Below are 12,419 nucleotides of genomic sequence, written 5' to 3'. Positions count from 1 at the left end.
CAGAGGGTGATGATTTCCTCCATGAAGGACTTTTTCAAAAATTTATTTCTAATTGGAGGATAATCGCTTTACAATATTGTGTTGGTTTCTGCCATATATCAACATGAATCAGCCATAGGTATACATATGTTTCCTCTCTCTTGAACCTCTTTCCCACCTCTCATCCCATCCTACTCCCCTAGGTTGTCACAGCACCCAGGATTTGAGTTCCCTGGGCATGATGGACTTCTGTTCTTCAAATACAACAACCTCAGGTTCTTTTAAATAGTTATCTTTGGATATATTCTTCACACATAGTTCTTAAATTTAAAAAAATATATACTTATTTATGTGTTTGGTTGCATTGGGCCTTGGTTGCAATGCATAGCATCTCTAATTGTGGCATGTGGGCTCAGTTGCCCTGGCATGTGGGCTATTAGTTCCCCCACCAGGGGACCAGGGATCTAATCAGAGCCTCTGGCATTGGAAGGTGGGTTCTTCTTTTTTTTTTTTCAGTGTTTATTATCTGGATATAATTATTGTTTTTTTAACAGTTTATTTTGTACTGGGGTATAGCCAATTAACAATGTTGTGATAGTTTCAGGTGAACAGTGAAGGGTATATGTCAGCCATACATATACATATATCCATTCTCCCCCAGATTGCCCTCCCATCCAGGCTGCCACATAACATTGAATAGAGTTCCATGTGCTGTACAGTAGGTCCTTGCTCGTGATCCATTTTAAATACAACAGTGTGTACCTGTCCATCCTGAACTCCCTAACTATCCCTTCCTCCCATCCTGGAAGGTGGATTCTTAACCACTGAACCAGAGGGAATCCCCACATAGCTTTTTAAGAACAAGTATTTGTCAAATAAAAGATACCCAGATGCAGGAAGAGCTGCATTACACATCAGATACAGAAAATATACATCCTGCTGGCCTGCTCTGCTAGAGAAGGATGTTAAACATTCTTAGTCTTTGCTGAGTAGAGCATTTCATCTGAGGGAACTCAGGCAGAGTAGACTGTTAGCGTGTTAAGATTCCTTATCGACCTTTAGTTTACGTTGACCAATAATGCTCTTTTCCATTTTTTTCCCCTGCAATATCCAAAGCTGTACTTATACTCTTCTGATACCGTGTATCAGCGCCAGGGTGGGGCCGGCCGTGCTGCGGGGCGGGTTCCGTGCTGAGTGCACCGCGTTCACGTGTGTGTTGCCGTCTCTTGCAGTCGTCACTGTTAAGCGCTCTGCTGGGGGAGCTGCCCCCGAGCCAGGGGAAGGTCAGCGTGCACGGGAGTATCGCATATGTTTCTCAGCAGCCCTGGATGTTTCCAGGAACTATAAAGAGTAACATTTTATTTGGGAAGAAATATGAAGAAGAACGATATCAAGAAGTAATAAAGGCTTGTGCTTTGGAAGAGGTGAGTAATGACTTTTGAGTTGCATGTAATCTAATTTCAAATAATGATAACGTTGATTTAAGCTCTAAGGTTTGTTAAAAGTTCTTTCTTTTTTTTTTTTTTTAATTTGAAAGGTCTTATTTGTTGCTTTATGCTGGACTTTTGGATAAGTTCAGTTCAGTTCAGTCACTCAGTCGTGTCCGACTCTCCACGACCCCATGAATCACAGCACGCCAGGCCTCCCTGTCCATCACCAACTCCCGGAGTTCACTCAAACTCATGTCCACAGAGTTGGTGATGCCATCCAGCCATCTCATTCTCCGTCGTCCCCTTCTCCTCCCGCCCCCAACCTTTCCCAGCATCAGAGTCTTTTCCAGTGAGTCAACTCGTCGCATGAGGTGGCCAAAGTATTGGAGTTTCAGCTTTAGCATCAGTCCTTCCAATGAACACCCAGGACTGATCTCCTTTAGAATGGACTGGTTGGATCTCCTTGCAGTACAAGGGACTCTCAAGAGTCTTCTCCAACACCACAGTTCAAAAGTATAAATTCTTCGGCGCTCTGCCTTTTTTATGGTCCAAGTCTCACATCCATATATGACTAGTGGAAAAACCATAGTTTTGACTATATGGACCGTTGTTGGCAAAGTGATGTCTCTGCTTTTTAATATACTGTTTAGGTTTGTCACAGCTTTTCTTCCAAGGAGCAAGCATCTTTTAATTTCATGGCTGCAGTTACTGTCTGCAGTGATTTTTGAGCCCAAGAAAATAAAATCTGTCACTGTTTCTACCTTTTCCCTATCTATTTGCCAAGAAGTAATGGGGCCAGATACCACATAAATTATCAATAAACATGTTCTGTTACCATAAGCAATATACTATATACTTTCATCTCATATTTACACAGTCCTGGCAACTTGGACATTTTCTTTTCGGTTGCCTTGACAAGAATAGGTAATAAGATCTTTCTGTGTCTATGTATAGAGGCCTTTGAGAGTTGAGTTATTTTAGTGTTGCCTTCATTTCAGATATAATCTTTGGTCACCCCCTGGGCAGTGGGATGTGAAAGAGCAAAAGGCTATGAAGTGGTTCAAAAGGACATAATCTGGTTCAGATTCCAGCTCTTCTGTTTAACAGCTGACCACCCTCAGACCAGTGATATGACCCCACTTAGTCTCAGTTACCTCATCTGTGAAATGGGACCACTGCTTCCTGTGAGCTTGTTGTGAGGATTAGAGATAATCAGCGTCAGGGTCCAGCACAGAGCTTGGTGCACAGATCTCACCCTCCAGGAGCTGAGAGAAGCCCTGCACACGTGTACAAATGATGGAGCAGAATAAGATGAGTGCTTCATGAGAGATGAGAAGTGTAATCAGAACCCAGCAGGAAGAGAGATGAGTCCAGGATGGTCTCATGGGAGAGTACGCTTTGGATGAGCCTAGGAAAATGGGCAGGATATTGACAGGCTGTGAGAGGAGGGATGATTCCAAATGGAAGAAAACCTGTGAAGGAAGGCAGGGCTCCTGCTGCCTGAGTCTCGAGTCCAGCTCTCCTCTGCCAGGGCCTCACGTCCAGCCCACATTTAGCGTGTCAACAGTCTGCTCTGTGGTGCTTCTGCTGTAAGTCTCCATCATCGCTGAAGGCCCTTGATGTGCTTCTGGACAGATGGCATCAAATCTGCTTTGCCATTTCCTACTGGCAGCCCACGCCAGTACTCTTGCCTGGAAAATCCCATGGATGGAGGAGCCTGGTGGGCTGCAGTCCATGGGGTCGCGAAGAGTCGGACACGACTGAGCAACTTCACTTTCACTTTTCACTTTCATGCATTGGAGAAGGAAATGGCAACCCACTCCAGTGTTCTTGCCTGGAGAATCCCAGGGATGGGGGAGCCTGGTGGGCTGCCGTCTATGGGGTCGCACAGAGTCGGACACGACTGGAGCAACTTAGCAACAGCAGCAGCAGTTTGCCTCTAGTGTGTGTATCTGCTGTTCAGTGAGAATTGGGGAAAATTAAAGGAAAATAACATGAATAAGAACACTTTTCTATCAGTGGGGGGAATTGTAGTCTATACTCAAGTTAGGCTTTTCCCTTTAACCTAATTGGAAAGTGGTGGCTAGGAATTTAGCCTGACTTGGATTTTGTTGCTAATCCTGTGAAATGGTTTTCCCATTTGGGGCTGGTCCACAGATAATGATCAGAGTCAACAACACAGCCGCAGTCTTGCTGCCAGACTCGAGAGAGTCTGTTTCTCGTGCCCCAACTGTGCTAAGTGAATGAGTGGATTTAGGTGCTTTTTCTAGAACTTGGTTACGGTTGCTGTGCTATGACTTGTTACTGTTTTGTTAAGCAAAATGAAACAATGTAGAATTAAAGCATAAAAGCTAAGTGGAACAGTTTGCGAGGACTTAAACAGTGAAACAGAGGCCAATAACTGTGTATGAGTGTGTGTGTGTGTATGAATGTAGGGCTGGGAACCTGTTTAAAATGTCTCATTGTTGTTCACGAAAACCAAATCAAGAGATGGTAATAATTTCTGAACTCAACAAAGAAGATGAAATAATAATGAATCTTCATGACAGATCAGTTGCTGCCTTTCATTGGATATAACCTGGTTAAGCTTTGAGTGAGCAGGGAACCTGTGTGTCTGTGTGCCTGTCAGGGAGGGTTTTGTGGACACTCTTTCTTCTCTTTATGGTCGTGTGCTTTGCATGTTATGACCCACACTGTGAATGTGGTCCTGCTATTGGTTTGATGGGAAAATAGGCATCAGCCACCAGTAGCAAGTTATGATCAATTCTAGTACTTTTTCCACTTATAGAGGGTGATCTCGCTTTTGAGTTTAGTGACTCTTGTTTTTGTCGCACGTTCTGTAGAAGAGGAATGTGAGACTTAGGGAGATCAAAGGACTTGTTTATCACGCAGACTCCAGTGTGCTACCCGCTTTCTCCCCAGATTTGCTAAAGTAGAGACAGAGAATGAGGGCGTCATCTGCAGAAGGTACTGCTGTGTATCTTAGGTGGATGCCTGAGGAGCTTAGTATATAATTCAAAGATTTCTAACATAATAATTGTGTAACTTAAACATGATTGTTATCTTGTCATTTGGGTGATATTTTTGTCATTTTTTTTTAAATTTCCCCAGATACTCTGGGGAAAATAGGCTGATTTGTCCATTTACTTCTTAAATAATATTCAAATATAACTTATGGTAGATTCCCAGATCCTCAAGTCAAAGCTTCATATCCTTCTTAACTTTGAGTTTTTTCTGCTTTCACAGACAAGCATCAACTTAGTCCAGCTGATCTGCTTGGTGTACGTCGAGCACACTGTTTCCTTTTGGTTTTTCTGCCCAGCCTGCTCTTTATGCTCCCATTTCTTGTACAGACCTTGCCTGTCACTCTATGACTTGCCCTAACTATCACTGCAAAGACACTGGCGAGGTGTTATCCCTTCTCTGAAAGTGAGAAGCAGAGACCAAGATCAGGAAAGCTGGTAACTTGGGATAAAACAAGTCCTGTGCCTTCACCTCCTGGGCCTCCAGCCCTCACAGCTGTGTCTCTAGCACAGACCTTCACCTCTGCATGTCCAGCTGCACTGTGACGTCACCGACAGCGTGTCTCTGCTTGTCCACAGGGATGTCTCCTAAACCTGCCTCCACCGTCTTCCCCGGCTCAGTAAATGGAGACCCTGTCCTTCCCCTTCCTCTTAGAGCCACACCCAAAGCTGTCAGCAGTCTTACAACTTTGCCTTCCAAATGTGTCTGGAGTGTGACCCCGTCTCTCCATTCCCACTGTTTTCTAGCTTATTCCAGTAATGTCCTCGCTTGTATTCGCCTTTACCCTTCCCCACTTCCTGCCTGGTCTCTGCAAAGCACAGGAGTTTCCTTGTAAAGCTCAGACCATGTCAGTCCTCCCCTCCCCCTCCCCTCTTACTGGACTGCCTCCAGGCTCCTCCTGCTCTGTCTGCCCCTCTCACTCCCCTCATTCTCACTCTGCCCTCAGGCCTCCTTGTCCTGAACCCCTTGGGCGTCTCCCGTCTCCCGGGGCCCCTGCACCCACCCCTCCCTCTGTGAAGCGCAGCCTCTCCAGGTCTGCCTGAGCTCCCCCCCAGATCTGCTCATACCGGCTCTGAGCAGAGCCCTCCCATCCCAGTGCGGACTCGCTTCCCTCCTTCACTCTCCACCCCCTGGGCCGGCTTCCTTTTCCTTCTCAGCCTCAGTCCTTGTGCTAAGGTTAATTTTCCACATTATCATCTCCCACAGTGGAAAGAAATTCTAAGGGCTCTGTTTCCCCGTGGCTGAATTCATTGTGCCCAGAACGGTGTCTGGTATATAGTCAATCCTCAATAAATACCTGTTAAAGTGGTAAAATGCATAAATGCTTTGAAAAAATACAGAATGAAAGCAAGTGGAAAGCCCTGAGAGTTTAATTTTCCTGGTTATAGTTTAGTCACTATGAAATAAGCACCTTGCTGTTGATAAAACACTTGTATGAAGATCCGATGCTAAAAGGTTAGGATGGCAGAACACATTTTAAATGATTTTCTTTTTTTCCTTTTCTATCTCCATACAGGATTTGCGGTATTTGGAGGAAGGAGATCAAACTGTGACAGGAGACGGAGGAACCCCGCTGAGTGAAGGGCAGAAAGCCCGGGTCAGCCTCGCCAGGTAAATGGGGTTTCAGTTGCCACCCTGCCCGTCCTCCTCCGCGGATCCTAGTGGACGTGAGCACGCAGACCCCGCTCACTGGGTGGGCCTGTGTGAAGCAGGGACTTGGTCCTTTCCCTGGGCTTGTAGGAGGAACATGAAGTTGTTGGACACCATCATGATTCAGAGATGAGACCCAGGGAATGTGAAATGTCCTCTCCTGACGTCTCTCTGTTTTCTAGAGCCGTGTATCAGGATGCAGACATCTACCTCCTGGACGATCCTCTCAGCGCAGTGGACGCAAAAGTCAGCAGGCACTTGTTCAAACAGTGAGTTTGCTCCAGTTTTATATCATTTCTTCTTTCCAGGAGCCCTGTAGGGATCAGGGAAGGGAGCTCAGGAAGGCCTTTGTGCTCAGGAGACTCAGCTCCCTCTGCCCTGGTGTCCCTCCATCCCCTCCAAGAAGATCCATTGTAGAGAAATCTTACATCATGATGAGGTCAGGACAGGAAAATACAGCAGGTGCTCCCAGTGTGTGGAGGAGAGTGGGGTACATGCTTTAGGGAGTGAGGGATAGATGATAGATTCCCCCATGACTTGCAGTTGATGGATCCAGAACCCAGGGATGAAAAGGGCAATGTAAAAATTTTAAATCAGAGAGTAGGACTTGGTAACCTGGTAACTGGATACCAGTCCTTTTCCTCCATCATGCGTTGAAGGCACAATAGAAGTGAAGTTTTCAGTACTGACATAGGACTTCCATGGAAAGACTATTGGTTTATGCTTATTAATTAATCCGTTGGTTTGGAAACACTTAATAAAGACTGCTGCTGCTGCTGCTAAGTCGCTTCAGTCGTGTCCAACTCTGTGTGACCCCATAGACGGCAGCCCACCAGGCTCCGCCATCCCTGGGATTCTCCAGGCAAGAATACTGGAGTGGGTTGCCATTCCCTTCTCCAATATATGAAAGTGAAAAGTGAAAGTGAAGTCGCTCAGTCATGTCTGACTCTTAGTGACCCCATGGACTGCAGCCCACCAGGCTCCTCCATCCATGGGATCTTCCAGGCAAGAGTACTGGAGTGGGGTGCCATTGCCTAGAATTTGCAAATGATTTACTTCACATCTGAGTATGACTCAGTTGTTTAACATTGCTTCATGGATCCTTACTAGAATTAATGCTTAGACCCTCATGTAGGGTAACCTTGAAGTTGAAACTCGATATATTGGTTGAAGTCCTGACTCTCACTTCGTTTCTGGAATGTGTTGTCAGTGGCTCTTTCTTGGCCACAGAACTCCTGAAGGAGAAGAGCTCTGATGCCTCTCTGTCCTAACACACGCTGACTGAGGCCTCTGGTGGAGTCTAGACTGGCCTCTTTGAAAGCCTCATGAGTTCCCCTTTTCTGAAACAGCCTCCATACCTACCCCACAGTTAGTTCCCTAGCTCTCGTTCACCTTGTAAAGCCAACAAGCCTTCCAGCTGCACTTATGAATGTCCTCCTGTATACACTGAGGTCGATGCCCTTACAGATGTTCCTACACAAAACCTCTCAGTTTACTAGGAGGACGGTGAGCCAGGAGAGGGGAAGGAACACACTGGGCCAAATAAGGGAGACGAGGACGCCCGGCTCTCCTTCCTGCCTCTGAGGAACCTGTCTCTATGTGGAGCTTGTTAAGACAGATGCCTGGGAAAGCTCAGCAGAGTCACGGTTTAGCGAGTTTCCATAGAGGGTAGGAAATACTAAGTGGAAGTGGAGGTGGCAGCTGGAGGCTTTCCCTGAAGTTGGAGGGCTCCCTGTGCCCGGGGCTGGGCAGGATATGCCCTGGGGACCTGCAGGCTGGGCAGGTGTTTGAGGCTGAGAAGAGGACCCAGTTCTTTTGCTGAAGGGAGAGTAGAAGCTCAGCTGTGGAGGGAGGAGGAAGCAGGGCTCTGAGGAGAACACAGACATGTCCTAACCTGGAGGAGGCTGGTTGTTTGGCAAAGAGAAGCTGTTTGGAAATTCTTGCTGGGAGGCCCTGTGTCAATTTGCTGGGGCTGTGTCTGTTCAGGCTGCTCTCACAGGAGAACATAGCCTGGGTGGCTTAGAAATAATGGAAGTTTATCTCTGTCGGTTCTGGAGGCTGAGAAAGTCCAAGGTCAGGGTGTTGAGAGATTCAACATCCTGTGAGGGTCTGATTCCCGGGTCCTCACGTGGTGGAAGGGGTGAGGGTGTCATGTGGTTCCTTTAATCAGGACACTAATCCCGTATATGCAGGTTCCACCCTCATGACCTGATCCTCCCGATGGCCCCACCTCCTAATACCAACACAGTGGGGAATAGCTTTTAATGCATGAATTTTGAGGACAAAAACATTCAGTCTATAGCAAGTTGTCACAGATGGGGGTGCTTGAAGAATAGAAATTAATTCTATCACAGTTCTCAAGGCTGGAAGTTCAGCGTGTTGGCAGGTTTGGTTTCTGCTGAGAATGCTCTCCTTGGCTACTGGTGGCGTCCACTTCGCTGTGTCCTCACATGGTCTTCCCTCTGTCCTTGAGCACCCCTATGTCTCTGTCCATTTTTTTTAAGTTTTTATTGAAATATAGTTGATTTACACTATTGTGTTAATTTCTTTGTACAGCAAAGTGACTCAGTTATACACAGCTATACATTCTTTTTAATACTCTTTCATTATGGTTTATCTCAGGATATTGAATATAGTTTGCTGCACTATACTGTAGGACCGTGTTGTCTGTCCATTATACACATAATAGTTTGCATCTGCTAACCCAAAATTTCAGTCCATCCCTCCCCCACACCCCCTCCACCCATGCAACCCCAAGTCTGTTCACTATGTCTGTGAGTCTGTTTCTGGTTTGTAGATAGGTTCATTTTTGTCATATTTTACATTCCACATATAAGTGATTTATGATATTTGTCTTTTTCTGACTTACTTCACTTAGTATGATAAAGGCTAGGTCCATCCACATTTTTGCAAATGGTTTTCTTTCTTTCCTTTTTTAATGGCTAGTGGTATTGCATCATCTGTATGTATCACATCTTCTTTATCCATTCATTTCTCTATGGACATTTAGGTTATTTCCATGTTTCGGCTATTGTGAATAGTTTTGCTGTGAACATAGGGGTGCACGTGTATTTGATTTATAGTTTCCTCCAGATACATGCCCAGGAGTGGGATTACTGGATTATAAGGTAATTCTGTTTTTAGTTTTCTGAGGAACCTCCATAGTGTTTTCCATAATGCCTGCAACAACTGATATTCCCACCAGCAGTGTAGGAGGGTTCCCTTTACTCCATTCCCCCTCAGCCACTGTTATTTTAATAATGACCATTCTGACTGGTGTGAGGTGATACCTCATTGCAGTTTTGATTTGCGTTTCTCTAGTAATTCAAATGGAGAAGGCAATGGCAAGCCACTCCAGTACTCTTGCCTAGAAAATCCCATGGATGGAGGAGCCTGGTAGGCTGCAGTCTGTGGGGTCGCTAAGGGTCGGACATGGCTGAGCGACTTCACTTTCACTTTCACACATTGGAGAAGGAAATGGCAACCCACTCCAGTGTTCTTGCCTGGAGAATCCCAGGGATGGGGGAGCCTGGTGGGCTTCCGTCTATGGGGTCACACAGAGTCGGACATGACTGAAGTGACTTAGCAGCAGCAGTAATTCAAAATAGTGAGCTTCTTTTCATGTGCCTATTGGCCATCTGTATTTGTCCTTTGGAGAAATGTCTATTTAGTTCTTCTGCCTCTTTTTTGATTGGATTTTTTGTTATTGTTGAGTTGCGTGAGCTGTTTGTATATTTTGGAAATTAAGCCCTTGTTGGTCACATCATTTGTAGTATTTTCTCCCATTCCGTAGGTTGTCTCTTCATTGTGTTTATGGTTTCATTTACTGTGCAAAAGCTTGTAAGTTTGATTACATCCCATTTGTTTACATTTTTTAATTAAAAAAATAATAATTTATTTATGGCTGTGTTGGCTCTTTGTTGCTGTGGGGCTTTCCCTCTAGTTGCGATGAGCAGGGGCTTCTCTCTAGTTGCAGTGTGTGGGCTTCTTATTTCAGTGGCTCCTCTCAAGCAGAGCACCGGCTCTAGGGTGTGTGGGCTCAATGGTTATGGCTCCTGGGCCCCAGAGCACAGGCCCAGGAGTTGCGGTCCATGGACTTCGTTGCTCCGTGGCATGTGGGATCCTCTAGGACCACCAGGGATCAAACCTGTGTCTCCTGCATTGGCACATGAATTCTTTACCAGTGCGCCACCAGAGAAGCCCCCGTTTGTATATCTTTACTTTTATTTCTATTGCCTTAGGAGACTGACCTAAGAAAACATTGGTATAATTTATGTCAGAGAAAGTTTGCCTCTAATCTCTTCTAGCAGTTTTATGGTGTCACATCTTATGATTAAGTCTTTAATCGATTTTGAGTTTATTTTTGTGCACGATGAGGGGGTCTGTTCTAACTTCACTGACTTACATGCCTGTGTCCATGTCCTTATGTCTTAGTCACCTCTTCATCTAAGCCCACCGGTCAGATTAGATTAGGTCCAGTATAACTAAGGGTGATGATTACCTTTTAAAAGTCTCTGTCACTGAATTCTACAGTATTAAAGTATACAGGTTAAAGTGTCAAGTGAATCTGAGGGGACGTGACTGATTTACAGCAGGTCCAGAATAGCAAAGTAAAGAGACTTCAGCAGAGTCCAGTGTGTGAGAGGGAGACGTGTGAGGAGCTCTGAGCTCTGGACACGAGGAGCTGGGATTCCACATCCACTAAGCAGGGGTCGTTAGTCTGCAGAACCTGCCCGTCTGTAAAATGTGCTCAGTGTTGGGGTGATGAAAGAGTTGTGCAGTTGGATGGTGGTGATGGCTGCACAACTATGTGAATGTACTTAACGCCACTGAGCTCTATGCTTAAAATTGTTAAAATGGTAACTTTCATGTTAGGTGTATTGTAACACACAGACAAGCACGAATCTTTGGGAACAAGAGAGAACAGGGCAGATGACACATGGCGTGGCCTCCAGCTCTCTGATCTGACCTCCCTTTCCCAGGCTCTCCTGTTCATGGCTTGATGGATTTTCCCTTATAGAAGTGCCTTGTGTCTTGTCATGAGTTCAGTGACAGGCGCTAGTGCTGTGACAGGGATTCCCCACCCCCACCCTCCTGGCATCATGAGTATCTCAGCCTCTTTGTTCCCAGCGCCCCACCCTGAGCTCACAAATGTGTATCACCCTGTCTTGTGTATATCTGCACAAGTTCTCCATCAGGGCAGGAACAGATTCTACTGGCCATTGTATCTGTGTCACAGGGGAAGGCAGTTGGTGTCAAATATAGTGTGCTGATCACAGAAGTTCTCCTGAGCTCTTTTTTTGAACACAGGAGATATTTATAAAATCCTCTCAAATATTTTGGGTGCACCACTTTGGATATATATTTGATAGAAGCAGGCTTAAAATTGTTGTTTGCTAATGAGAACCACATCCTCTAGGGTGACTTAAAGTAAAAGCAGAGAGCATGAAAGCAAATTAGGAAATCACTCAGCAGCAACTGGAGTGTTCTCAAGTTAGAGAACTTTCGGAACAATATGCTATGAGAGATGGTGGTCACGTGGAAACTTAGTCATGTGAAGGGTTTTGTATTAAAAGTAAATAAATCACACTTTTACTTACGAGGAACAGATTCCTTCAGTCATGAAGGAAGGTCATTACGGTTCATGAGTTTTACATTATGCTGTAAACACTAAATGGGTTCCATCAGCTGCAGAAGGTGAGGGGCTTTGGGTGAACTGATGCCGTCTCACCTGTGTCCAGCTGTGAATCCGGTCCTGGTTCAGCCCATCCAAGACCCCCGCCTCCTGCATTTTCAAGTCTTCGGGTCTGTCCTGATCAGACTCCCACGCTGCTGTCTACACAGCTCACCCTCCTGCTCCAGCCCTTCTCAGACCCCTCTTCACATTCAGGAAGCAGCTCCAGGCCCTCAAACAGAGAACAGGCTTCTTTGCCGTCTGCCCCCTCAGCCTTTGCAGCTCCACCCCCACTTGGTGTCCAGCTGTGCTGGCTCTGTGGGGGTCCTTTCTCAGGGAGTCCTGTCTGTCTGTGCACACTGGTCCCTCTGTCCCAGAGCCAGGGAGCAGTGTGCCAGGACACAGAAGGAAGGTGGGCCCTGCCGTTCCCTCCTGCTCCTCCAGGGGGCGCCCGTGCCCTCTGTCTTCCCACAGCCCTCAGTGGGTGCTGCTGCGGCAAAGTCACTTCAGTCGTGTCCGACTCTGTGTGACCCCATAGACGGAAGCCCACCAGGCTCCCCCATCCCTGGGATTCCCCAGGCAAGAACACTGGAGTGGGTTGCCATTTCCTTCTCCAATGTGTGAAAGTGAAGTCGCTCAGTCGTGTCCGACCCTTAGCAACT

The 12,419-nt window shown here is 46.2% G+C and overlaps 1 protein-coding gene across 1 annotated transcript in view; it reads left to right on the top strand.

Annotated features, from left to right (window-relative positions):
- Positions 1 to 12,419, top strand: part of LOC148775806 (ATP-binding cassette sub-family C member 4-like) — a 154,549-nt gene that overhangs the window by 42,632 nt on the left and 99,498 nt on the right. The window contains exons 11-13 of the mRNA XM_088842648.1: positions 1,212 to 1,403; positions 5,950 to 6,044; positions 6,266 to 6,352. Of these exons, the coding sequence (XP_088698774.1) occupies positions 1,212 to 1,403; positions 5,950 to 6,044; positions 6,266 to 6,352 (374 nt within the window). The remainder of the gene's footprint in view (positions 1 to 1,211; positions 1,404 to 5,949; positions 6,045 to 6,265; positions 6,353 to 12,419) is intronic.

Source organism: Moschus berezovskii, chromosome 13 (assembly GCF_049115385.1).
Source record: "Moschus berezovskii isolate FMDL1 chromosome 13, NW_MosBer_1.0, whole genome shotgun sequence".
NCBI lineage: Eukaryota > Metazoa > Chordata > Mammalia > Artiodactyla > Moschidae > Moschus > Moschus berezovskii.
This window is presented reverse-complemented; position numbering and strand designations above follow the sequence as displayed.